Source organism: Budorcas taxicolor, chromosome X, assembly GCF_023091745.1.
Source record: "Budorcas taxicolor isolate Tak-1 chromosome X, Takin1.1, whole genome shotgun sequence".
NCBI lineage: Eukaryota > Metazoa > Chordata > Mammalia > Artiodactyla > Bovidae > Budorcas > Budorcas taxicolor.
Window position 1 is genome coordinate 84,946,226 of NC_068935.1, and position 24,848 is coordinate 84,971,073.

Below are 24,848 nucleotides of genomic sequence, written 5' to 3' on the forward strand. Positions count from 1 at the left end.
AAATATTGCCTGTCATTCCAGTTCTACAAAGATCAAACCATTAGCCAATACAGTTGCCCACCAGTTCATACATATTCTGGCTTCTCCATCACCTCTTAGCAGAAGTTCCCCCAAATAAAACTCACAACTTTCATGTCATACATTTTTTTTCAGGTGACACTGCAGTATTACCGTCTTGTCTGTGTCTCTCTCCAGTGCCATCATAAACACTCTGTACAACACTGCCATTGAAAAGAGACAATTTTCTCATTCATACCACTAAAGAGAATCACTCCAGCTCATTCATAGCCTACTCTGTTAATGAATACAATTGTTTCTTTCCCTGGTTCTCTCGTTAGTAAAAATGTACAATAGCCAACAGATTCCTAGACTAGAATAAGATCATCCATGGTAGGCTTGTTTTAAATGTGTGTTCATGTGTATACAAAAATGCATAGCTGTTGAGGTATGGCAGAAACCAACACAATACTGTAAAGCAATTATCCTCAAATAAAAAATGCACAGCTGTATAAAAACACAGATACAAACATGAAGTCCAGATTTCAATATAAGTAATACAAAAACAGTGTGTATGGGGGTTACAATGACCAAAAAAAAAAGACCAAAACTCCTTAAGTGAATTAAGGCATCCACTTCGAGATAAGACAGAGAAAGAGGGACTGGAATTAGCTTCATGCCTGAAACAAAAACAAACATAAATACATGAGATAATGGTTTTCAAGACACTGAAAGGAGGCAATGAAGAAGAGGTGATTGAGAGATGGGGGCGGGTAATAAGGTAAGTCCTTGACTGCTCCAGCTTATTGCCTTAAGAGAGTTTCCAAGCCACAAAACAAGGAGAGGAAACAGAGACATGTCTAGCTAACTCCCGAAACTGACAAAGCTGGGATTCTGGATACAAAGGCAGCTAAAGTTCATAGGACTGAGTACCAGAAAGGAGACCCAAACAGAGAGAGAATCCTGGCGTTCCACAGGGGTCTCTCCCTCAGGTATTCAGAAGAAATAAGCATATGCCTATGAGGAGAAAGAATAATTTAAGAGGATTATGACTACAGGGGTTTTGGGGGGGCATAATAAAAGTGCTCTAAAGTTGTGGTGAATAATTGATAGAATTACATAGAAAATCATTAATACAGAAGATTTGAAATAAAACAGCCAAAACAATTCTGTAAAAGAATAAAAATGGAGGACTCACACTACCCAATTCTAAGATGCACTACAAAGCTGCAGCAAGGAAGATAGTATGGTATTGGCAAAAAGCTAGATATAGAGATCAGTGGAACACAAGAGGAAGTCCAGAAATACATCCACACAAATGTGGGCATTTGAGGGAATTCCCTGGCAATCAGTGGTTAAGACTGTGTGCTTTCACTGTCCAGGGCCCAGGGTTCAATCCCTGGTTGAGGAAGTAAGATCCCGTAAGCTGTGTGACATGGCTATATATATATATATATATATATATATATATGGAACTGAGTTTGGAAAAATTTGCAGAAGTAATTCAATGAAGAAAAGATCACCTTTTCAACAATGAAACATCCATACGCAAAAAAGTGAATCTCAACCTAAACTTACCTTAGTCAAAAAATAACTCCAAATAAATCACAGATCTAAATGTACAAAATGCAAAACCTTAAAGCTTTTAGAAGAAAATAAAACCCTCCTGACCTGGGGTTAAAGAAAAAATGTTTAGACATGACACCAAAAGCATAATCAATAAAAAAGGAAAAGCTGATAAACTGGATTACATCAAAATTGAAAACATTTGCTCTACAAAAGACACTGTAAGATGAAAAAAAGCTACAAACTAGAAGAGAACATTTTCATGTTACATATCTAACAAAGGTCTTGATTCCAGAATATAAACAGAACTCAAAATTCAAAGAAAACAATACAATTAGAAAATGAGCAAAACACTTGAACAGTCACTTCACCAAAAAGAATATGTGAAAAATGACAAATAAGTACAAGAAAAGATGTTAAGCATCAGGAAAATGCAAATTAAAACCACAGTGAGATACCACTACACATCTATTAGAATGGGTAAAATTAAAAATACTAACAATACTAAGTGCTGAAGAGAATGCAGAGCAACTGGAACACTTATATATTGCTGGTTGGAATGTACAACTACTCTAGAAAACAGTTTGGCAATTTTTTTATAAAGCTAAACACATGCTTACCCTATGACCCATCAATCCCAATCCTGGGTATTTATCATAGAAAAATGGAAACTTACATTCACACAAAAACCTGTGTTCATAGTTCATGCCTGCTCAGTAGCTCAGTCTTGTCTGACTTTTTGCAACCCCATGGACTGTATGGACTGTATGAACTGTAGCCTGCCAGGCTCCTCTGTCCCTGGGATTTCCCAGGCAAGAATACTGGCATGGGTTGCCATTTCCTCCTCCAGAGAATCTTCCCCACGAAGGGATTGAACCTGCATCTCCTGCATTACAGGCGGATTCTTTACCAATGAGACACCAGGAGAGCCAGTAATGTTCACAGTAGCTCTATTCATAATCACACACAAAAAAACTGGAAACAATCTAAATGTCCTTCAATTTGCAAACAAACTATGGTAGATCCATAAAATGAAATCCAACTCAGCAATAAAAAGGAACTAATTATAGATACTTGCAATGACATGGCTAAATCTTAAGGGCCTTACGGTGAGTGAAAAAATTAATCCCAAAAGGTTACATATTGAAGGACTCCATTTATGTTGATACTTGAAAGATAAAACAATAGTGATGAACAGGTCAGTGACTGTCAGAGCAGTGTGGTAGCATGTTTTTTAGGGTGAAGGAATCCATATTCACCTCAATTGTGGTGGTGGTGGTTACACATATCTATACATGTTATAAAATTCATAAAACTGTACATCAAAAGTCAATATTACTTGTGATAATTTTTAAAATAAAATTAATAAATCTAAAAAAGAGATGATTTTTAAAAATAAAAGTGTCATGAAATCGAAGAAGCCTCAGGAGCACAAAAAGCTAACAGTCAGATGATACCACCCTTCAGGAATAAGTTAATATAATAGGCCGGATGTTGCTGTCTCTAGGAGGCCTGCTTGTATGACTGACCCATACAATAGTTCCTGAGAATTTGACCTTTTGTAAAATATCCCCCATGCTACTAATTGATAAGGTTGTTTCATGTGCCGGGAATACTGAATATGGCTAGATAGCTTCTACAAATGTAATTCATACAGCACACCTGCTTTCTTCTGGGAACCAGAAATTTTGGTAAGAGTACCTAATCAGTCATTATTTTAATAAAATATCTGAGTCTTGAACAAGCTTTGCTAGGCAGAAACACTGTGCACACATTGTTGCATTTACTTGCTGGAAGAAGCTTATTCTGTGAAACCCCACCCTTTAGAAGCCCACAATCTAGACTCTTTCATACTCCACCTATTACATCTTTTTCCCTTGCATATAAAACCCCAAAGAATACACACACACCCACCAAAAAAAAAAAAAAAACTATTAGAGATGATAAAACAAATTCAACAAAGCTACAGGGTATAAAATCAACACCACCACCTCCCCCCCGCCAAAAAAAAAAAAAAAAAACTTCAGTCCTACTTCTATATGCTAGTAATGAACAATCATAAAGGAAATTTTTTAAAATCATATATAAAAATTAACTCAAAACAGATCAACAGTCTAAACTTAAAAGCTAAAACTGGGAATTGCTTAGAAGTCCAGCTGTTAGGAGTCAGACCTGTCACTGCAGGGGCCGGGTTTGATCCCTGGTTAGGGAACTAAGATGCTACAAGCTGTGCAGCTCAGGCAAATAAATAAACACCACCCTTACGGCAGAAAGTGAAGAGGAATGAAAAAGCCTCTTGATGAAAGTGAAAGAGGAGAGTGAAAAAGTTGGCTTAAAGCTCAACATTCAGAAAACGAAGATCATGGCATCTGGTTCCATCACTTCATGGGAAATAGATGGGGAAATAGTGGAAACAGTGGCAGACTTTATTTTGGGGGACTCCAAAATCACTGCACATGGTGACTGCAGCCATCAAATTAAAAGACGCATACTCCTTGGAAGGAAAGTTATGACCAGCCTAGATAGCATATTGAAAAGCAGAGACATTACTTTGCCAACAAAGGTCTGTCTAGTCAAGGCTATGGTTTTTCCAGTGGTCATGTATGGATGTGAGAGTTGGACTGTGAAGAAAGCTGAGCGCCAAAGAATTGATGCTTTTGAACTGTGGTGTTGGAGAAGACTCCTGAGAGTCCCTTGGACTGCAAGGAGATCCAACCAGTCCATTCTGAAGGAGATCAGCCCTGGGATTTCTTTGGAAGGAATGATGCTAAAGCTGAAACTCCAGTACTTTGGCCACCTCATGCAAAGAGTTGACTCATTAGAAAAGACTCTGATACTGGGAGGGATTGGGGGCAGGAGGAAAAGGGGATGACCGAGGATGAGATGGCTGGATGGCATCACTGACTCGATGGACGTGAGTCTGAGTGAGCTCCGAGAGTTGGTGATGGACAGGGAGGCCTGGCATGCTGCAATTCATGGGGTCGCAAAGAGTCTGACACGACTGAGTGACTGAACTGAACCGAAAACTATAAAACTCTTGGAAGAAAATATAGAAGGAAAGCTTTATGGCATTAGATTTGGCAAAGATTTCTTCTTGGATATGATACCAAAGTACAAGCAACAAAAGAAAAAATATACATAAACTTAACTTAATCAAAATTAAAACCATGCACATCAAAGGACACTATCACAGAGTGAAAAGGCAACCCAATGGATAGAAAAAAAAATTTGCAAACCACATATCTAGGAGAATAATATCCAGAATATACAAAGAACTCCTACAACCCAACAACAAAAAATAACCCAATTTGTAAAACAGGCAGAGGTGTGAATTAACACTTCTCCAAACAGATATACAAACAGCCAATGACCATGTGAAATGCTCAACATCTTTCAGTTCAGTTCAGTCACTCAGTCATGTTCAAATCTTTGTGACCCCATGAATCACAGCACGCCAGGCCTCCCTGTCCATCACCAACTCCCAGAGTTTATCCAAACTCATGTCCATCTAATCAGTGATGCCATCCAGCCATCTCATCCTCGGTCGTCCCCTTCTCCTCCTGCCCCCAATCCTTCCCAGCATCACAGTCTTTTCCAATGAGTCAACTCTTCGCATGAGGTGGCCAAAGTACTGGAGTTTCAGCTTCAGCATCAGTCCTTCCAGTGAATAGCCAGGACTGATCTCCTTTAGGATGGACTTGCTGGATCTTCTTGGAGTCCAAGGGACTCTCAGGAGTCTTTGCGAACATCACAGTTCAAAAGCAAAATTCTTCGGCGCTCTGCTTTCTTCACAGTCCAACTCTCACATCCATACATGACCACTGGAAAAACCATAGCCTTGACTAGATGGACCTTTGTTGGCAAAGTAATGTCTCTGCTTTTCAATATGCTGTCTAGGTTGCTCATAACTTTCCTTCCAAGGAGTAAGCGTCTTTTAATTTCATGGCTGCAATCACCATCTGCAGTGATTTTGGAGCCCCAAAACATGAAGTCTGCCACTGTTTCCACTGTTTCCCCATCTATTTCCCATGAAGTGATGGGACCAGTTGTCATAATCTTCGTTTTCTGAATGTTGAGCTTTAAGCCAACTTTTTCACTCTCCTCTTTCACTTTCATCAAGAGGCTTTTTAGTTCCTCTTCACTTTCTGCCATAAGGGTGGTGTCATCTGCATATCTGAGGTTATTGATATTTCTCCCAGCAATCTTGATTCCAGCTGGTACTTCTTCCAGCCCAGCATTTCTTGTGATGTACTCTGCATAGAAGTTAAATAAGCAGGGTGACAATATACAGCCTTGACATACTCCATTTCCTATTTGGAACTAGTCTGTTGTTCCATGTCCAGGTCTAACTGTTGCTTCCTGACCTGCATACAGGTTTCTCAAAAGCCAGGTCAGATGGTCTGGTATTCCCATCTCTTTCAGAATTTTCCACAGTTTATTGTGATCCACACAGTCGAAGGCCTTGACATAGTCAAAAAGCAGAAATAGATGTTTTTCTGGAACTCTCTTGCTTTTTCCATGATCCAGCGGATGTTGGCAATTTGATCTCTGGTTCCTCTGCCTTTTCGAAAACCAGCTTGAACATCAGGAAGTTCACGGTTCACGTATTGCTGAAGCCTGGCTTGGAGAATTTTGAGCATTACTTTACTAGTGTGTAGGAGAAGGCAATGGCACCCCACTCTAGTACTCTTGCCTGGGAAATCCTATGGACGGAGGAATCTGGTAGGCTGCAGTCCATGGGGTCGCTAAGAGTTGGACACGACTGAGTGACTTCACTTTCACCTTTCACTTTCATGCACTGGAGAAGGAAATGGCAACCCACTCCACTGTTCTTACCTGGAGTATCCCAGGGACGGGGGAGCCTGGTGGGCTGCCGTCTCTGGGGTCGCACAGAGTCGGACACGGCTAAAGCGACTTAGCAGTCACTAGTGTGTGAGATAAGTGCAATTGTGCGGTAGTTTGAGCATTCTTTGGCATTGCCTTTCTTGGGGATTGGAATGAAAACTGACCTTTTCCAGTCCTGTGGCCACTGCTGGGTTTTCCAAATTTGCTAACATATTGAGTGCAGCACTTTCACAGCATCATCTTCCAGGATTTGAAATAGCTCCACTGGAATGCCATCACCTCCACTAGCTTTGTGATGCTTTCTAAGGCCCACTTGACTTCACATTCCAGGATGTCTGGCTCTAAGTGAGTGATCACACCATTGTGATTATCTGGGTTGTGAAGATCTTTTTTGTACAGTTCTTCTGTGTATTCTTGCCACCTCTTCTTAATATCTTCTGCTTCTGTTAGGTCCATACCATTTCTGTCCTTTATCGAGCCCATCTTTGCATGAAATGTTCCCTTGGTATCTCTAATTTTCTTGAAGAGATCTCTAGTCTTTCCCATTCTGTTGTTTTCCTCTATTTCTTTGCACTGATTGCTGAGGAAGGCTTTCTTATCTCTCCTTGCTATTCTTTGGAACTCTGCATTCAGATGCTTATGTCTTTCCTTAGGGAAGTGTAAATCAAACCCATAATAAACTAACAGTTCACAAAGACTAAGGTGACTGTCTTTTTTTTTTAATATTTATTTATTTGGCTGCACCATGTCTTAGTTGTGGCATGTAAGATCTAGCTTCCTGAGCAGGGATCAAACCCAGGCCCCCTGCATTAAGAGTGCAGAGTCTCAGCCACTGCACCATTAAGGAAGTCCCTAGGGTGACTACTAAAAATATATATATATTGGAGAGGATGCAGTGATATTGGAACCCTTGTGCACTGTAGAAGAAGTGTAAAATATTGCAGCCACTTTGGAAAACAGTTTGGTAGTTCCTCAAAAAGTTACCCATGTAATTACCTTATGGCCCAACAATTCTACTTATAGGTATATACTCAAAATAATTGAAAATAGGAACTCAAACAGATACTTGTATACAAATGTTCATAGCAGCATTATACCACCAGTTGCCAAAAGGTAGAAACAACTCAAGTGTCCCTGAACTGATGAATGAATAAACAAAATATAGTGTATATTTACAATGGGATACTAATCAGCCACAGAAAGGAATGAAGTTCATATACCTACTACAACATGGATGAACCTTGAAATTATTATTCTAAGTGAAAAAAATCAGATCAAATATTGTATGAATACACTTATATGAAGTCTCTAGAATAGGCAAATTCATTGAGACAGAAAGTAAATTAACGGTTATAAGAGGTTAGGAGGAGGGAGGAATGGGGCATTATTGCTTAATGAGTGTAAGGTTTCTGTTTGGGGAGATGAAAACATTTTGGAAATGGTGATGATGGCCACACAATTTTATAAATGTTACAAATGTTGGTGAATTGTACAGATAAAATAATTAAAATGACAAACTTCATGTTATACATATTTTACCACAAGAAAAAAGAAAAAAACCACCATGTGGCTTATCAGCTACATATACAATTTTCTGCAAACATCTATTCACCTATCCCTTCATTCTCCTTCCTTAAACAGTTCTCTGTGATTCAAGCAGATGTTTTCACAAAAGATTCCTTCTCAGCGTAAATCTGAGGCACAAGAACTTGAAGGATCTTTAGTGCTAAGCGGTGTTACAACATCTTTTTGTTAGACAAGGTAGAATCCATTAAATAAATGTTGCCATAGCACCTACTATGTGTTACAACTGTTCTAAGGACAAAGACAGCAGCAAACAAAAGACACTCCGGCCTGCACTGGGTATCTTTCTAACATATTTTGGAAACTCTGTCCAGGAGACTGATATGCCTGTGACAACTAGCACAGTAAGAGCAGAGAGACCCAAGAGTGTGACAGACCCAGCTCAATTTGCCTCCCCACCTCTGTGATAGTGGTGTGTAGAAATGAGAATACTTTTAGGCAACTGCTCCCACCTGAGAAGGCCTAGAGCAGCCACTCTGATCATTGTTTGACTATTTTCCCCCATAACACCAGAAGCCTTCTGTCATACTGTCTTAGTTCAGGCCGCCGTAACAAAGTACCACAGGCTGTGCAACCTATAAACCAGAGAAATATCTCTCTCCCAGTCCTGGAGGCTGGAAATCCAAAACCAGGGTACCGGCATGTTCCAGTCCTGGTGAGAGTCCTCTTCCAGGTTGCACGCTGCCAACTTCCTGTTGTACCCTCACAGGATGGACAGTTCTCTGGGGCCTCTTTTTAAGGGCACCAATCCCATTCATGAGGGGCTCCACCTTCAACCTAATTACTTCCTAAAGGCAAAACATCCCATTACCATCATCACCCCGGGAGTTAGGATTTCAACATAGGATTTTTGAGGGGCACAGACATTCAGTCCATAACGCATAGCAATGGAGTAACACCTGGAATGTGGTCTTTGGAATACAAATGAGCAGGTATCTTGGCTTCACTTGGATTCAAGGGCCCAAGGTCAATCTAGCATAGGAAAAGGGATTCTTCCAAACTGGCCAACCTCACCCCTTGCAGCTGTACACTGGAATTTGAAGCCAAAGCCCCAGCTAATAATAAAGGGTCACTTTGCTTTGTTTTATACTCTGGGCATGAATTTCCCTCAAAGACCTCCTGGAAGCAGATGATCAGGGCAGAATCCAGGTTTCCCTCTATCCTAGCCAAATACATCCTCAACCTATTGATCCCATCCTTCAATAGATCCCCATTTACCAATCTCAAATGTGTGACCCTAAACAAATGAGGTACTAAACCTAACTTTCAATTTATTCATCTGGCAAAATGGAACCAATAATACAGTCATTACATTTTCTGTTAAGGTTATATGGCATAAACTATGCAAAATAATATGGTGCTTGACCATGATAGCAGGTACTCAATAAACAGGTGCTATTTTTTTACCACATTTATTTAATTACAAGCAGTGTAGTGAATGTATTTAAAGGATCAAAACAAATATTCTGTAGCAGTGAGTTTCAAATTTCAGTATTTAAAATCCCTGGCAATGCATTTAATCACAGATTTTCTGGGCCTCACTGAGACATTCTCAATCAGTCTGGGGCCAGACCTGCCATTTTTAACAAGCTCTCCAGGCAATACTGATAGGTTCATTGAAACAGCTTCATAAAACTCGAGATGAATGCCCTGTTCAAACTGGATCACTTGAAAATTTACTTTATCAACAAGCAACAACAAAAATGCATGCAAATCTTACTATGTTTCTTTTCTGGATTATGTATGACAAAGTATTAATTAAATACTTCAGCAGAGATTGGCTAGCTCTGCTTTCCAAACCTGTTCCTCTTACTCCAACTAGACTACATCTTCCTGCCGCCCTTCCAGTTCAATGTGGCCTTGTGACTAAATTCTGCCCAACAGAAACAGCAAAGCAATGTGTGCCACTTCCAGGTTTAGTATGTAAGTCTTCCCCTTGTGATCTTCTTCTCTGTCCTTCCTTCATGGGCTGGAGGGGGAGAATTCCAACGGCCCAAGGGACAGATAAGCCACAAAATGGAAGGTGCCTGGACCCTGAATCACCACTACATGGAGAGCCACCTGCCAGATCCCTGCACTGGCCCATTACATGAGAAAAAAATGAAGGTTTCTCAAGTTAGGCCATGGAAATTTGGGGTTGGTCTATTATAACAGCTGCTGCTGCTGCTGCTAAGTCACTTCAGTTGTGTCCGACTCTGTGTGACCCCAGAGACGGCAGCCCACCAGGCTCCCCCATCCCTGGGATTCTCCAGGCAAGAATACTGGAGTGGGTTGCCATTTCCTTCTCCAATTATAACAGCTAGCATTACCCTAATACAGATGGCTACGTTGATTAAAAGAGAGGGAGCAAGCTTTAACCAAAAGAGAAAAGTCTCCTAACATATATATATATGCCCTTCTAAGTGGAACAGAGGCAGTTTTTCAAAAGACATGTGAACCTGAAAATCAAACCAAAACACTGAAATGAACAGGAAGTTACAGATTCTCAAGTCATGTGAGCCTAACCATTTCATGAAACCTACTGTTAGAGTTTCACAGTGTCACAGAGAGTTTAATGAGAGTAACAGATGGTTTATCCTCACATGGTAGAAGAGTGAGAGAATCTGGTCTCCTCTTCTTATAAGGGCACCGATCCCATCATGGAAACTCCACCTTCATGACCCCTTCTAAATCTAATTTACTCCCAAAGACCCCACCTCCAAAGACCATCACACTGGGGAATGGGACTTCAACATATGAATTTTTGAGAGAACACAATTCAGTCACTTATCCTGCCTTTCTGCTTCCCCTGACATAGACAGACTTTTGGAAGGAACCAGGACAACTGTCTTACAGATTGTCCCATATTTTGGATATGTCCGTTTTCACACGGTATTTTATAACTTATTTCCCTATCCCCTATATTTCCTATCAACTGGAAGATGCCCCTAAAACCTCCATTAGATTCAGATGAAGCATTTGAAGGATGAATACCACACAGGTAAAGCTGTCTGCTTCCTCTTGTAACACAACAGGAGGCATATAATACTGGACAGTTCCATGAGGACCAAGGATAAATTTGATGACCTGGTTATAAGATGCTGACTGCCAGACCTCTCTACTGTAAAGGCACCTTCTTTCCTTTGTGATAGATAAGTAATCTGTGGTGTAATATTCAACACCATGCAAGTACCATGTTCCCCCACAACCTCTCACCTATGGCTCTGGAATTCACTGAAAATCCTTGTCAAAGTTAATTGTCTTTGGGGGTTGTGAAATGGTGATTTCTAATTATATCACTCCAAAAAGGCTCTAAGAAATGTTTTCAGGAAATGTCATTTTTCTAACTTTAAGATAATTTTACTTCCATTTATAACTTTTAAGTAACAAATGCTACCTAACCACATAACTGATCTGTTTCTAATGCATTTTTTGCTATAAAAAGGTTGTTTGCTTTATTTTTTAAATGTTTCAATTGTAGAAGTAATGGTTAGTGTTATAGAAAGTTCAGGCCATTCAGAAGAGTATAAAAGGAAAAGTAACATCTCCCTTTCCTCCCTCCCAACAACTGATCCCACTATCAAAGTTTGTGCCTCTTTCCAGAGATGCATACATGTCATATGTAAATGTATATATATCATGTTTATGTATTTATATCACAGGACTTTAGAAAAATAAATGAAATGCTATACATACTGCTTTGTGCCTTGTTTTTTCCACAACACTAAGTGAGCTGCCTTAAAAGGACATCTCAAAACACCTTTTTCCCAACTGCACAGTATTCCTTAGTGAGAATGTGCTGTAGTTTAACCAGTTCCTTCTTAATGAGTATTGCAACTTGTTCCTGCTGCAATGAATATTGTCATCTATATAATGTAACACGCTAATGTGATTATTTCTGAAAAATAAAGCCCAAGAATGGAGACTACTGGATAAAAGAGTAGAACAGCTACCTTATAAATTCTTTTCTAAGTATTAACAAATGGCCCACAAAAAATTACAATGTATATCTATGGCTGATTCATGTTGATATTTGACAGAAAACAACAAATTCTGCAAAGCAATTATTCTTCAATTAAAAAATAAATAAATTTTTTAAAAAAGGAAATGACAATTCTCATCACTCCCACTAACTGTATCTTACTGCCTTTTAAAATTACAGTAGGACTCTACCCAAGTAGCAATGCTGGCCAAAGAATCACAAGTCTAAATTGAAAATGAGAACTAATATTTACCAAGTAAGTAGGAGAAGGCAATGGCAACCCACTCCAGTACTCTTTCCTGGAAAATCCCAAGGGCAGAAGAGCCTGGTAGGCTGCAGTCCATGGGGTCGCGAAGAGTCAGACACGACTGAGCAACTTCACTTTCCCTTTTCACTTCCATGCATTGGAAAAGGAAATGGCAACCCACTCCAGTGTTCTTGCCTGGAGAATCCCAGGGACAGTGGAGCCTGGTGGGCTGCCGTCTATGGAGTCGCACAGAGTCGGACACGACTGAAGCGACTTAGCAGCAGCAACAGCAGCAGCAGCAGCAGCAGCAGCAGCAGCAGCAGCAGCAGCAGCAGCAGCAGACACACCACACTTGACCTTTACAATACCACAATAACAAAAATTCTGTGAAGTGAGTGACACTCTCCATTTTTGAAAAAAGGAACAAAGGTTCAGAGAGCTTGCCCAGTGTTACACAGCTTGACAAGTAAGAGGGCCAGCATTTGAACCCAGGGCATCTGGTACCAAACTGAGACTATACAGAGCTTCCCAATTAACCAGGAAGACTGTGGTTCTGAAATGTTTGTTCACAGGCTCAAATGTTACTTTCACACTACTGCAAAAAGCCATAATTTCCCCTTTCAGACTTTGCCTATGAACCCTCCCTCAGCCTGTGCTTAGCAATCCAGCACCCGCAAAACAACAATAAGCCCACAGTCCATGGAACCTGGAAGGTTCTGACCAACACATACTTGAAAAGTTGACAGGTGCAGAGGAGGGGCAAGCAAGAAGCAGGTGGTAGGCTAGCATGAGGAAGTTAGATATTTTGGACCCATATCAGCTGTCACAAAAACATTATGGGGAAAGTGGAACTACTGTACACACGAGAGAACCACAATTCACTGACACAGTCTGTTTATGCCACCTTTTCCTCCTCAAACACTTGCTATTTCTGCTGCACAAACACGAGGGGCTTGGTAACTTTAGGATGGCACTTAATCACGTACAGAGCCAGACAGCCGGGAGCTCCCTGCACTGACAAAACAGGTTAGACTGATGCCAGGCGAGCGCCTTATCCGCTGCCCTGCAGCCCTCATCACAGGGTCTGGCAGGGGGTGGGGGGAGGGGGGTACGGCTGCCTTCAAGGTCCCTGGAGAGTCTATGGTCACCTTCCCTGGTAGCTGCCTGGACCAGTGGTCAGGGAGGAAGAGTGCTTCTAACTGTCCCTTGGTGGGTGGTGGAATTCCTTTCCATTTAAGTGCTAAGTATTCACAGTGTGTCTCTTACAGTCCTTAGGTCCTTTGGGATCTATCTGTGCACACCACTCCTAAAGTACATCAACTCTTCTTTGGAGACAATGAGATAAAAGGAGAAAGGAAAAAGAGGAAAAACCTCCCCCCTTTCCCAGTTATGTCTCCATTCCAGACCCAGGGCTCCGAAAGTTCCACGGGTACAGCCAACAGCTGAAAAGTCACAGAAAATTAATAGCAATTTGATTTAAATAGGGAGTAGTGGGCATCAAACTGGATGATTTGAGGAGTATCTTAAAATGCCACAAGAATGCCACAGAATGGAAGCATGGACATGCTATTAGGTGATTCCACTTCCAAAATTCAAAAAAAAAAAGGCACAAAAGTATATAAAGTGATGTCTTCCCTCCCACCCCTACGGTCCACCTACCTTTTTCCTCCCCTACAAGGAAACCAATGGTGTTAGGCTACTGCATATCCTCCTAGAGATGTTTTATGACTATACCAGCAAATATACATATTATCACAATTTATTTTAATATATTACTATATATTAATATATTGTTTATATATATATACCACAATTTATTTTAAATATTAAAGCCTTTCCTCTCAAAGTACCACTTAAGTATTTTTTAAAGTGCCAGGAATTAGATTTTTTTCATTTCAAGGTAAAAGTTTTGAAATTCACAGTTGAACTCTTTCACTCATGAAAACCTACCAACATTTAAAAGTTCAATTGGTTATCTCCATAAATTAACTTGGGCACCCAGTACACAGCAGATACTTAACAAATGTTTCCTTATATCATTTTGCCCTTTATTACTCAGAGGACACGCACTTCCTCTACTGATATCAAGAAATGAAATCTGATGTCTTTCTACTGAGAAAGAGAAGTCCTGAAATCTGCACTGCATTCACTTAAGTATTCAAAGATTTTCATATTGAATTTTTTAAAATCAGAATTCCTATCCATTAAGTATATGTGTGTGTGTATATATATATATTTAGTTAGCTAATCAAATGACATCAGAATTCAGATTTGGGGCTGGGAGGGGGGCAGAACTTAAAACAGAAGACTAAATATCTCTTAGAGAAAAAGAAATATTTTCTCTCAGTTATAGGCAATCCAGATCAAAATATTAATATTTGGCAGAACCTAGGACATCACATATTGACAAACAAATTTCTTTCTGCATTTCAAAGTAACACTAAAAGCCAAAGACAGAAGAAAATTACAGCGAATGCTATGAGAGGATGTTGCCTTTTCTGAACATCATCAATTAAACCAGATTTCCGTAACACAAAGTGAAACAGTACACTGGTAGCACAATCCCAATGACTAAGAGATTGAGATGAGTTTAAAAAGTACATATCCACAAAGGAAAATTCTACTGCTGTTTTCAAGCCTTAAGATAAAAGTGACTGAGCTCCTAAGAACATGGAGTACTCCTCAGAAAATATATTTTTAAATCTCATTTTCCATGCACTTGGAGCATATATTTATAAGCCCGTCCAATTTACCTTCTAAAAGTATTCACACTGTACTTTAATGAATTGGATCTAGGAGCTATAAAATAAAAATATTTTTATGGCTAAAGGCAATGCTCATTTGCTCAGAGTCAACCGCCTGAAATGACATGTTTCAACTCCCCACTCTGCTATCAGCTCAGGAAACCTTCGAGCTTACCTGCTTTAGCCTGGGCATCAGTCATTTGTCACAGATTGACACAAACCACAAACCTCAAGAATGGCCAGGTTTTTTGTTCACATCTGTAATTTGCAATAACCAAACTCAGTTTTAGACCTAGTCCTGCTTCAATTCAAGACCTGTTTAGGCCAGGTCTCTTTAGAACCTAGAGGGCTCCCGGAGAGCACTTCATAACCTTGGTGACCATGAGCCAGGGCTGTCAACAATCAAGCACCATGAATAAGTAAGGCCCAGGGCCAAGGGTAACTGTCACATTAAAGATTAACGTTTTCACTTTCCATTCTCTATCACAGAATCCTGAATGGAAATTGAGTGGAGAGATCCCTCCAGTATAACTGATGAAGTCAAATGTTTCCTACTGGGAACAGTCATTAAGTGGACTCATCTATTTCACATGAAGATGCCAACCTGGGCCTTAACTCCATTGAATTAAATTCAAAAGGAGAATACTTGGTTCCAGTTTGAAGTCATGTCATGGTGGGCAGGTGTGAGGGTGGAGGGGGTGGCATGGCAGGGGAAGAGGGATGATTCAGATTGCGGCTGACATCCATGCAGTGACGCCAAGATTTGTGCTGACCCTTGTGCATGTAATACACCATGTGCCATTAAACTCAGAAAAGGATGATGGCATAGTCCATCTTTCACAACAAAAGAAGGCTGACTCCAGAATTAAAACCACTACTTTTCCTCTTCATACACCCTTAAACGTATCTTCAAAGCAGCGTCCTTGTTACAAACGGAGGAATGCAAAAGCTCCTCTTCTCTTAAAGAAAGCAAGTGGGTATAACTTCCCACTTGGACACAAGGGTGGGAGGCGTGCCCATCTTCCCTACTGGGCCCGCCATGGCAGTACATCACCGTAGGTCTTGGACCACTCTCCCCTTTCACAGTGCTTCAAGCTCTGACTTCATTCACAAGACATCCGGGAACACAGATGTCAGAACTGGGCGCCCACCCAGGTTGACCATTGATGTGGCATCCACCAAGCCCCGTCAGTCCTTACCCAAGTCGAGGAAACCTCAGCCCTTACCCACCCTCACGGTGGCCTGCCTCCTGGGGCGGAGCGATCCCTAGGAGGTCACCCCCTCCTGCCCCGCCACACACATCCTGTGGAGCTGAACTGGGGCTGGGGGCGGGGGCGCGAGGGGTGGGGTGCGAAGCTGAAACAGTTCAGTCCCGATTGGACTGAACCAGACCACCCCGGTGCCTTTCATTTTCCCGGTTCCCCTGGAAGAAACGTCGAGATGAGGTGGAATTCATTTTCATGGTAATAGGGAGCCCGAAAATGCAGACAGTTGACCTTGGGAGCCGAGACTGTCTCAGCGGGAAACGGAAAAGAAACGAAACACGTCGGCAAGTGAAGGGGGAGCACAAGGCGGCGCGGGGCGGGGAAGGGGTGGGGAGAAGCACAACAGCACGGGTGCCCGAGGGGAGTAGGGGACGGTGGGCGAGGGTGCGGGGTGTGCTCACCGTAGATCATGGCCAGCCCGGTCTCGTGCAGGAAGCGAACCCGGCGGTGCTTGAAAAGCCAGATGGTGAGGATGGTGAGCGTGAGCAGCAGGATGAAGGTGAGCAGGCTCACGCTGTCCTGCCGGTGGCTCTCCTCTGCCTCCTTCTCCGTGGCGAGCTCCTCCATGGCGCTGCTGTCCTCAGCCGCCGCCCCAGAGGAGGAGGCCGCGGCCGCCCCGCGCAGCCCCCGACCCAGCAGCAGCAGGAGCAGCGGCATCAGCAGCAGCCGCGTTGGCAGCGCCCGGGCCGCCCGCCCCGGGCCGAGGCGCGCCGCGTCACCAGGCTCCATGGCCCCAGCGCCGCCCGCGCCTCCTGCACGCTGGGACCGGCAGCCCGCACCGTCGGTAGCTTCCCCCGGCGCCACCGACCTGCCCGAGTAGCCGCGGCCGCTGCAGCTCCTCCTCCAGCTCGCGCCGGGCAGGGACCGGGGACGCGCCGGGAGTCGCGCTGGGGGAGGGGCGCACGCAGTGCGCAGGATCCCCAAGCACCGCCCCCCGCCCGCGTACCTGTCCGGCCCCCCGCCGCGCCGCGTCCCCCCCGCCCCCCCCCGCCCCCAACCCGGTCCAGCCTCCCTTCCCCCCTCCAGCGAGGTCGCCTATAGCCCTCTAGCCCCCGGGCCGAGCCGCGGGCCCCTCTCCTCACTGCGCTCCTCCCTCGGTCCCGGCGTACCTGGCCAGGCCATCTGGGCTCGCGGGGCCGCTTCCTGGGCACTCGCCGCCGCGCTTCGTAAATGGGACGCCAGATGTCGCCCGTGCCTGGCAAGAGCATCTTCTTGGATGTGCGGTCTCGATTCCTGTGTCTGGGACCACTTGAAATGTTTGATCCCCGGCCAGTGTGTAGCCGCTCTGGGCGCAGTAAAAGTGGCGGTTCTGGAGGAGCCCAGAAACCTTGAAGTCACGGTACCCCCGTACACCTCTCTTCCCGCATCTCTCAGAGTGACTTCCAGCATTCCGGGCTTCCCAGAATCCGTCAGGCTTCATTCAAACAAACCTCTACTTTAGCCTGACCCAAAGTGAGAACCAATAAGGGATTAAAATGAGGGAGCAGTGTTAAAAATAGCACCTTCATCACTTGGCAAGTAGAGGGACTTCTTTTTCTGCACTGTGGAACTAACCCTCAGGGAAGTGGATTGAACCAAAAGAACTGGACACTTGCCCTTCTGGGCGGATGAGCAGCAGGTGGTTCAGTCAGTTCAGTGGCTCAGTCATGTCCGACTCTTTGTGACCCCATGGACTACAGCACACCAGGCTTCCAGTCCATCACCAACTCCAGGAGCTTGCTCATGTCCATCAAGTCAGTGATGCCATCCAACCAGCTCATCCTCTGTTACCCACTTCTCCTTCTGCCTTTAATCTTTCCCAGCATCAGGGTCTTTTCCAATGAGTCAGTTCTTATCAGGTGGCTGAAGTATTGGAGTTTCAGCTTCAGCATCAGTCCTTCCAATGAATACTCAGGACTGATTTCGTTGAGGATTGACTGGTTGGATCTCCTTGCTGTTCAAGGGACTCTCAAGAGTCTTCTCCAACACCACAGTTCAAAAACATCAATTCTTTGCCTCTCAGCCTTCTTTATGGTCCAAATCTCACATCCATATGTGACTATTGGAAAAACCACAGCTTTGACTGTGGACCTTTGTTGCCAAAGTAATGTGTCTGCTTTTTAATATGCTGTCTAGGTTGGTCATAGCTTTTCTTCCAAGGAGCAAGTGTCTTTTAATTTCGTGGCTTCAGTCATCATCTGCAGTGATTTTGGAGCCCAAGAAAATAAAGTCTGTCACTGTTTCCATTGTTTCCCCATCTATTTGCCATGAAATAATAAGACTGGATGTCTTGATCTTCATTTTTTTGAATGCTGAGTTTTAAGTCAGCTTTTTCACTCTCCTCTTTCACTTTCATCAAAAGGTTCTTTAGTTCCTCTTCGCTTTCTGCCATAAGGGTGATGTCATCTGCATATCTGAGGTTATTGATATTTCTCCCAGCAATCTTGATTCCAGCTTGTGTTTCATCCATTTTGAATGATGTACTCTGCATATATGTTAAATAAGCAAGGTGACAATATATGAGGCAGAATTACCTTGGTGGCCCTTTTATGTTGACCTCCTGATAGCCCAGGGAGTTTTTGATGATTCTTAAGACCAGGCCCAGCTCCATCAGAAAAAAAAAAATTCATAAAGTGGACTCTGGATGATAAAGCCTCTCAGAACAAATCCTCAGGAACTAGAATTTTTCAATCCACCTTATTCGCCTGGTTGAAGGAAAGAGAGTTGGAATTAATGAATCACTGAATTCCCAGTGCCTAGCTCTGTGCTCATAAGTGTTTGCTGAAGCACTCTGAATTCTATGCCAACTTTCCATATTTTTTCTCCCAGAGGAGTTTGCATTTTTACGAGGATTCATTGAAGAAAGCGAAGTTTAACTAAAAAAAGTAATAAGGGCAGAGATGGCATCAGGTAGGAAAGATATTTGGAGCACCGCAGATTTCCTGATTCCCCTTCAAGTCCTTTCTGCCAAGCCTATTTAATACCTTCTTTGCAGCAAGAGAATCTCTTAGTCTAGATTTTAGCTAGCATCTTTCCATATTCCTCCAGCCTGTCAAACAACCTCTACAAAGTCCATATACCTTGAAGTTTCATGGAAGTTCCCAATGAAATTGCAAACACTCGAGAAAGTTAACCAATGGGAAAACTTGATCTAATTTCTAGAGACTCACTAAAATCCATTTTGCTGAAAATTGGCCATACTGATCCTAAAATTTGATATTCAACCTCATAGATTCCGAAAAGTCAAGAAAAGAGCTTCTCTTTGTAATTCACACTGAGAACAACTTAGAATCTACCTTAAAAGTACAGATTTCATAGTATTTACAACAGATTGTATTGTCTAAAAGTGCCAGAAACCATGTTTCCAATCTCACATATTTTTCCAGAACCTTTCCACTCCCCCATTAAGAGATGGCATCTATGTTCATTCCTTGAACCTTGGTAGACCCTTACAACCACCTCAAAGAACAGAAGTTTGCAACTTGGAAAGTTAGGTCATAGAAGGCAATCTGGTTCCTGCCTGGCTCACTGTTACACTCTTGCTCTCCACTCACTTTGGAGCCCTGAGCTTCCGTGTAAGAAATCTGGACCATAATGAGATATCACCACCTGTCAGAATGGCTATTATCAAAAAGGCAAGAATAACAAATGCTGGCGAAGATGTGGAGAAAAGGGAACCTTTGTGCACTGTTAGTGGCGATGTAAATTCCAACATGTCTATGGTGGTGAAGCCACTATGGAAAACAATATGAAGAGTCCTCAAAAAACTAAAAATAGGGTTATCATATGATCCAGAAATCCCACTTCTGGGTATATATTCAAAGAAATTGAGATCAGGTCTTGTCAAGATACCTGTAGCCCCATGTTCATTGCAGCATTACTCACAATGCAAAGATATGGAAACAATCTAAGTATCAACAGATGAATGGATAAAGAAGATGTGCTAGATATATATATATACAGCAATATATAATATACACCATGTTATTCAGCCATGAGAAAGAAGGAAATCCTGCCATTTGCAACAACATGGATGAAACTTGAGGGCATTATGCTAAGTGAAATAAGTCAAGAGAAAAACAAATACTGTATGGTCTTACTTGTATGTAGAATCCAAAAAAGCCAAATTGATAGAAACAGAGTAGAGTGCTAGTTACCAGGGACTGAGGACATGGAAGAGATGGAGAGATGTTGGTTAGAGAGTGCAAACTTCCAGTTATAAGATGAACAAGTTCTGAGAATCTAATGTACAGCATGGTGATCATAGATAATAATACTGTACCATATACTTGAAGGTTGCTAAGAGGGTAGAGCTTAAATGTTTTCACCACAAAAAAGAAGGGGTAATTATGTGACAGGATGGAGATATTAGCTAGTGGTACAGTGGTGATCATATTGCAATGTATATAAAATCAACATGTCATATTCCTTAAACTTACACAGTGTTATATATCAATCATATCTCAATAAAGCTGAAATTTTTTTTAAAAAAAGAAATCTATCTATCTTGACGTTTTCATGCTGGAGAAACCATGGAGAGACCATATAGCAGTATAGATGAATACAACTGAAGCCCCAGCTTTTGGAGTGCTCCCAGATGAGATGCCACATACATGAATGAGTGAGCCTTCCGATTATTTTATCCTCAGCCACCATTTTACTATAAATATATGAGAGACCCCCCCAAGGAAGAATCATCTAGCTAAGCCTAATCAATGCTTTAATCTATAATAATAACATGATTTGTGTTATCTTAAGCTACTAAGTTTAAAGGTGATTTCTTCCACAGCAATAGATAACCAGGGACTTCCCTGGTGGTCCAGTGATTAAGATTCCATGCTTCTACTGCATGGGGTGCAGGTTTGACCCCTGTTTGGGAACTGAGATCCTACATGTTGCGTGGTGCAAGCCAAAAAAAAAAAGTATTAAATAACCAGGAGAGTATTTATAGTATAAAGTGGTTGCCTCAGGTAGAGTATAAAAAGATTAGCACCAACTATTCACAAATATACACCAAAGAAAACACTTCATTATCTATACATATTTATCCACATGTAAGAATTAAAGATTTTAAAATTAAAAAAAATAAAATAAAATAAAAAAGAAAACTAATGTATACAAGGGGTATGATTATACAAGGGTTCTGATTCCAGTTAACACAGAATAATCACACACAACCCATTATCTCCCACTGAGTGAAACTATAAGACCTGAACAGAGTGCATGGAGCAGTTATTCAAAAACTGTTAAAAAAATATATTGTACCAAGCAAGTTGAGAAAAAACACCAGAATTCAAAGTGAAACGATTGGTCGTGACTTTACCATTTTTTCCCTCCAGTAGCCACGGACTGGACTGAAAGCAGCCCAAAACCCAGTAGGGGGCACGCTGGAAAGAGCAGGAAATACATCTCCTAATATTCAGAGAAAATAGGGAATTACACCAAGTTATTTCTCCATTCTCTCACACCCTATCCAACAGACAGTCCCCTTACAACAGCTGAATCAACCATGACGATGGAAGCAGGAGTGCTTTCAAGTGCCTGAAATGGCGAGGGAAGGGGGAATCTTTCCTCTCTGATTGGAGTATCTGTGGCCCCAAGACAGTGGGGGCAACCCCAAATTTTATTTTCTCTTTTTGCCCTCCTACTGCTTGGGTAAAGTTGCAGAAAGTAAAAAGCAGAGAGAAGTAAATAAAGACTCAGATTTTTTGCCAAAGAATTGAAAAGGGGAACTCCAAGGTACTCCAGAGTACCAGGGATTGTGGAGAGGGAGATGCTCAGAAAAATAACCCTATTCCATTGTTTTATGAGCTCCTAGATTCACCCCAACCTGCATGTGTATATGATCCTACCTACAAAACCAAAGACTGGTAACTGAACTAAGAAACAGATCTCCAACCAGATCTAGACTAGGCACTGGATGAAAACCATATGTGTGTGTGTGTGTGTGTGTGTGTGCACTACTTGTTCAGTCGTGTCTGGCTGTTTGCGACCCCATGGAATGTAGCCTGCCAGGCTCTCTGTCCATGGAATTCTCCAGGTAAGAATACTAGAGTGGGTTGCCATTTCCTTCTCCAAGGGGTCTTCCCGACTCAGGGATCAAACCTGGTCTCCCACATTGCAAGCAGATTCCTTACTGTCTGAACCACCAGGGAAGCCCTAAATAGCACAGCAAAACTTTTGAAAATTGAATTCATTTTGAAGCCATGATCCAAAAAAGACAGGTCACAACTTAAGATCTGGACCCAACCATGTTGACTACAAGCTAAAACAAAAATATAAATAAGTCCCCATGGGATTAAAACAAGATGCAAAACCCCATAACATAATATTAAAAATGTCCAGACTGCACCCAAAAATTATTTAGCATTTGAAGAACCATGAGAATCTCAACTATTGATTGTCTATTCAAAAGGCAATCAACAGACAACAATGCTGAGATAACATATGACATAAATGTTGGAATTATCTAAAAAAGACTTTAAAAAGCTATTATAAAAGTGCTCCAACAACCACTTCTCCACTTTTTGGCTAAGATCAAGTGTAAAAATGCTCCAACAGTTTAAAGCAAACAATCTTAAAATGAATATAAAGCTAGAAAGTCTCAGCAAAGGAGTAAACAATTTTAAAAGATCCTAATTGTAATGTTATAATTGAAAAATATAAATAATTGAAAATTTTAAAGGTGAATAAATAGGCTTAGTAGCAGAATGAAGGTGAGTCAGTAAATTTGAAGATAGATTAATAGAAAGTATCCAACTTGAACAACAGAGAGGAAATTCTGAGAAATACATTAATATGTGGTTCATTCACTAAATCTTGTCTGACTCTTTGCAACCCCATGGACTGCAGCATGCCAGGCTTCCCTGTCCTTCATTATGTCCCAGAGTTTGCTCAAACTCATGTCCATTGAGTTGGTGAGGCCATCCAACCAACTCATCCTCTGTCATGCCCTTCTCCTCCTGCTCTCAATCTTTCCCAGCATCAGGGTCTTTTCCAATGAGTCAGCTCTTCACATCAGGTAGCCTAAGTATTGGAGCTTCAGCTTCAGCATCAGTCCTTCCAATGAATATTTAAAGTTAGTTTCCTTTAGGATTGACTGGTTTGATCTCCTTGCTGTCCAAGGGACTTCACAAAGACCTGTAGGATAGTAACAAAAGGTCTAACATTCCTGTGTTTGGAGTCCCAGGACAGGAGAAAGAGTGTGACACAGGAAAGAAAGGATGTGAGCATATAATAACTGAAAACATTCCAAAGTTAGCAAAAGAAGTAAACCTACAGATTCAAGCACTTAAACAAACTGCAAAAGGACAAACTCAAAAGAATCAATGTCCACACGAATTATATTTAAACTATTGAAAAGACAAAGAAAATATTTATGTATTTAAAGCAGATATTTATAAATATATTTTATATATAAACTTATATTTATTTAAATGTAAATATTTATATATTACATTTAGAATAATGACAATTCAAATGACTATGAGAGTCCCTTGGACTGCAAGGAGATTAAACCAGTCAATCCTAAAGGAAATCAGTGCTGAATATTCATTGGTAGGACTGATGCTAAAGCTGAAGCTCCAATACTTTGGCCACCTGATGCCAAGAACTGACTCATTGGAAAAGATCCTAATGCTGGGAAAAATTGAAGGCAGGAGGAAAAGGGGACTACAGAGGATGTGATGGTTGGTGACATCACCAACCATCCTACTGCTTGGGTAAAGTTGCAGAAAGTGAACAGCAGAGAGAAGTAAATAAAGACTCAGATTTTTTACCAAAGAATTGAAAAGGGGAACTCCAAGGTACTGCAGAGTACCAGGGGTTGGTACACGGTACCAATGTACATGGTACATGTCGATAGACATGAGTTGAGCAAGCTCCAGGAGTTGGTGATGTACAGGGAAGCTTGGCATACTGCAGTCCATGGGGTCGCAAAGAGTCGGACATGAATTAGCAAATGAACTGTACTGAACTGATGGATTTCTCATCAGAAACCAACATGCTCATAAAGAAGTGTACAACGTTTTTAAAGTGCTGAAAGAACCATCCACCCCAAATAATATATCCAGCAAAACTAGCTTTCAGGAATACAGTGAAATAAAGACAGTCTCTGAAGAAGGAAAACAGAAAATCCACTGCCAGCCAACATGCTATAAAAAGATGGCTAACAGAAGCTCTTCTTCTCTTTAAAACAGGCTCATTCATTTGAAACAAAAAGGATAACATGATCAAATGGGATTTTTAATGTATGTAGATGTAATACACAAACAGCCATAACATAAAGGAGTGGGAGGATAACATACTATATGTTAGTATGGTTTATATATATATTCCACTTGAATTGGTAAAATATTGATTCTGGGTAGGTTGTAAAAACTTAAGTATGTATGTTGTATCCCCTAGAATATACAAAGAGATAAAAAAATATGTAAAACGATAGATAGACTAAATGGACTACTAAAAAGCGTTCAAAGAAACCCAAAAAGAGGCAGGAAAGGGGAAATGGCGGGGAGGGAAACAGAGAGAACAAAAGAAAACAAATAATAAAAGGGCAGATGTAAATCCAAACATATCAATAACTATATTAAATGTAAATGGTCTAAACAAATCAATTAAGAGTGTCATAATCATTATAACAAAATAGGTAAAAAAACCAG

General features: G+C 41.5%; 2 protein-coding genes across 2 annotated transcripts in view; one reads left to right on the plus strand and one right to left on the minus strand.

The window, feature by feature from the left end:
* Positions 1–16,938, minus strand: part of SLC9A7 (solute carrier family 9 member A7) — a 167,505-nt gene extending 150,567 nt beyond the window's left edge. Inside the window, exon 1 of the mRNA XM_052663795.1 lies at positions 16,611–16,938. Within this exon, the coding sequence (XP_052519755.1) occupies positions 16,611–16,938 (328 nt within the window). The remainder of the gene's footprint in view (positions 1–16,610) is intronic.
* The window catches only part of CHST7 (carbohydrate sulfotransferase 7), a 520,876-nt gene that overhangs the window by 184,202 nt on the left and 311,826 nt on the right, over positions 1–24,848 (plus strand). The gene's annotated exons all lie outside the window — the stretch shown is intronic.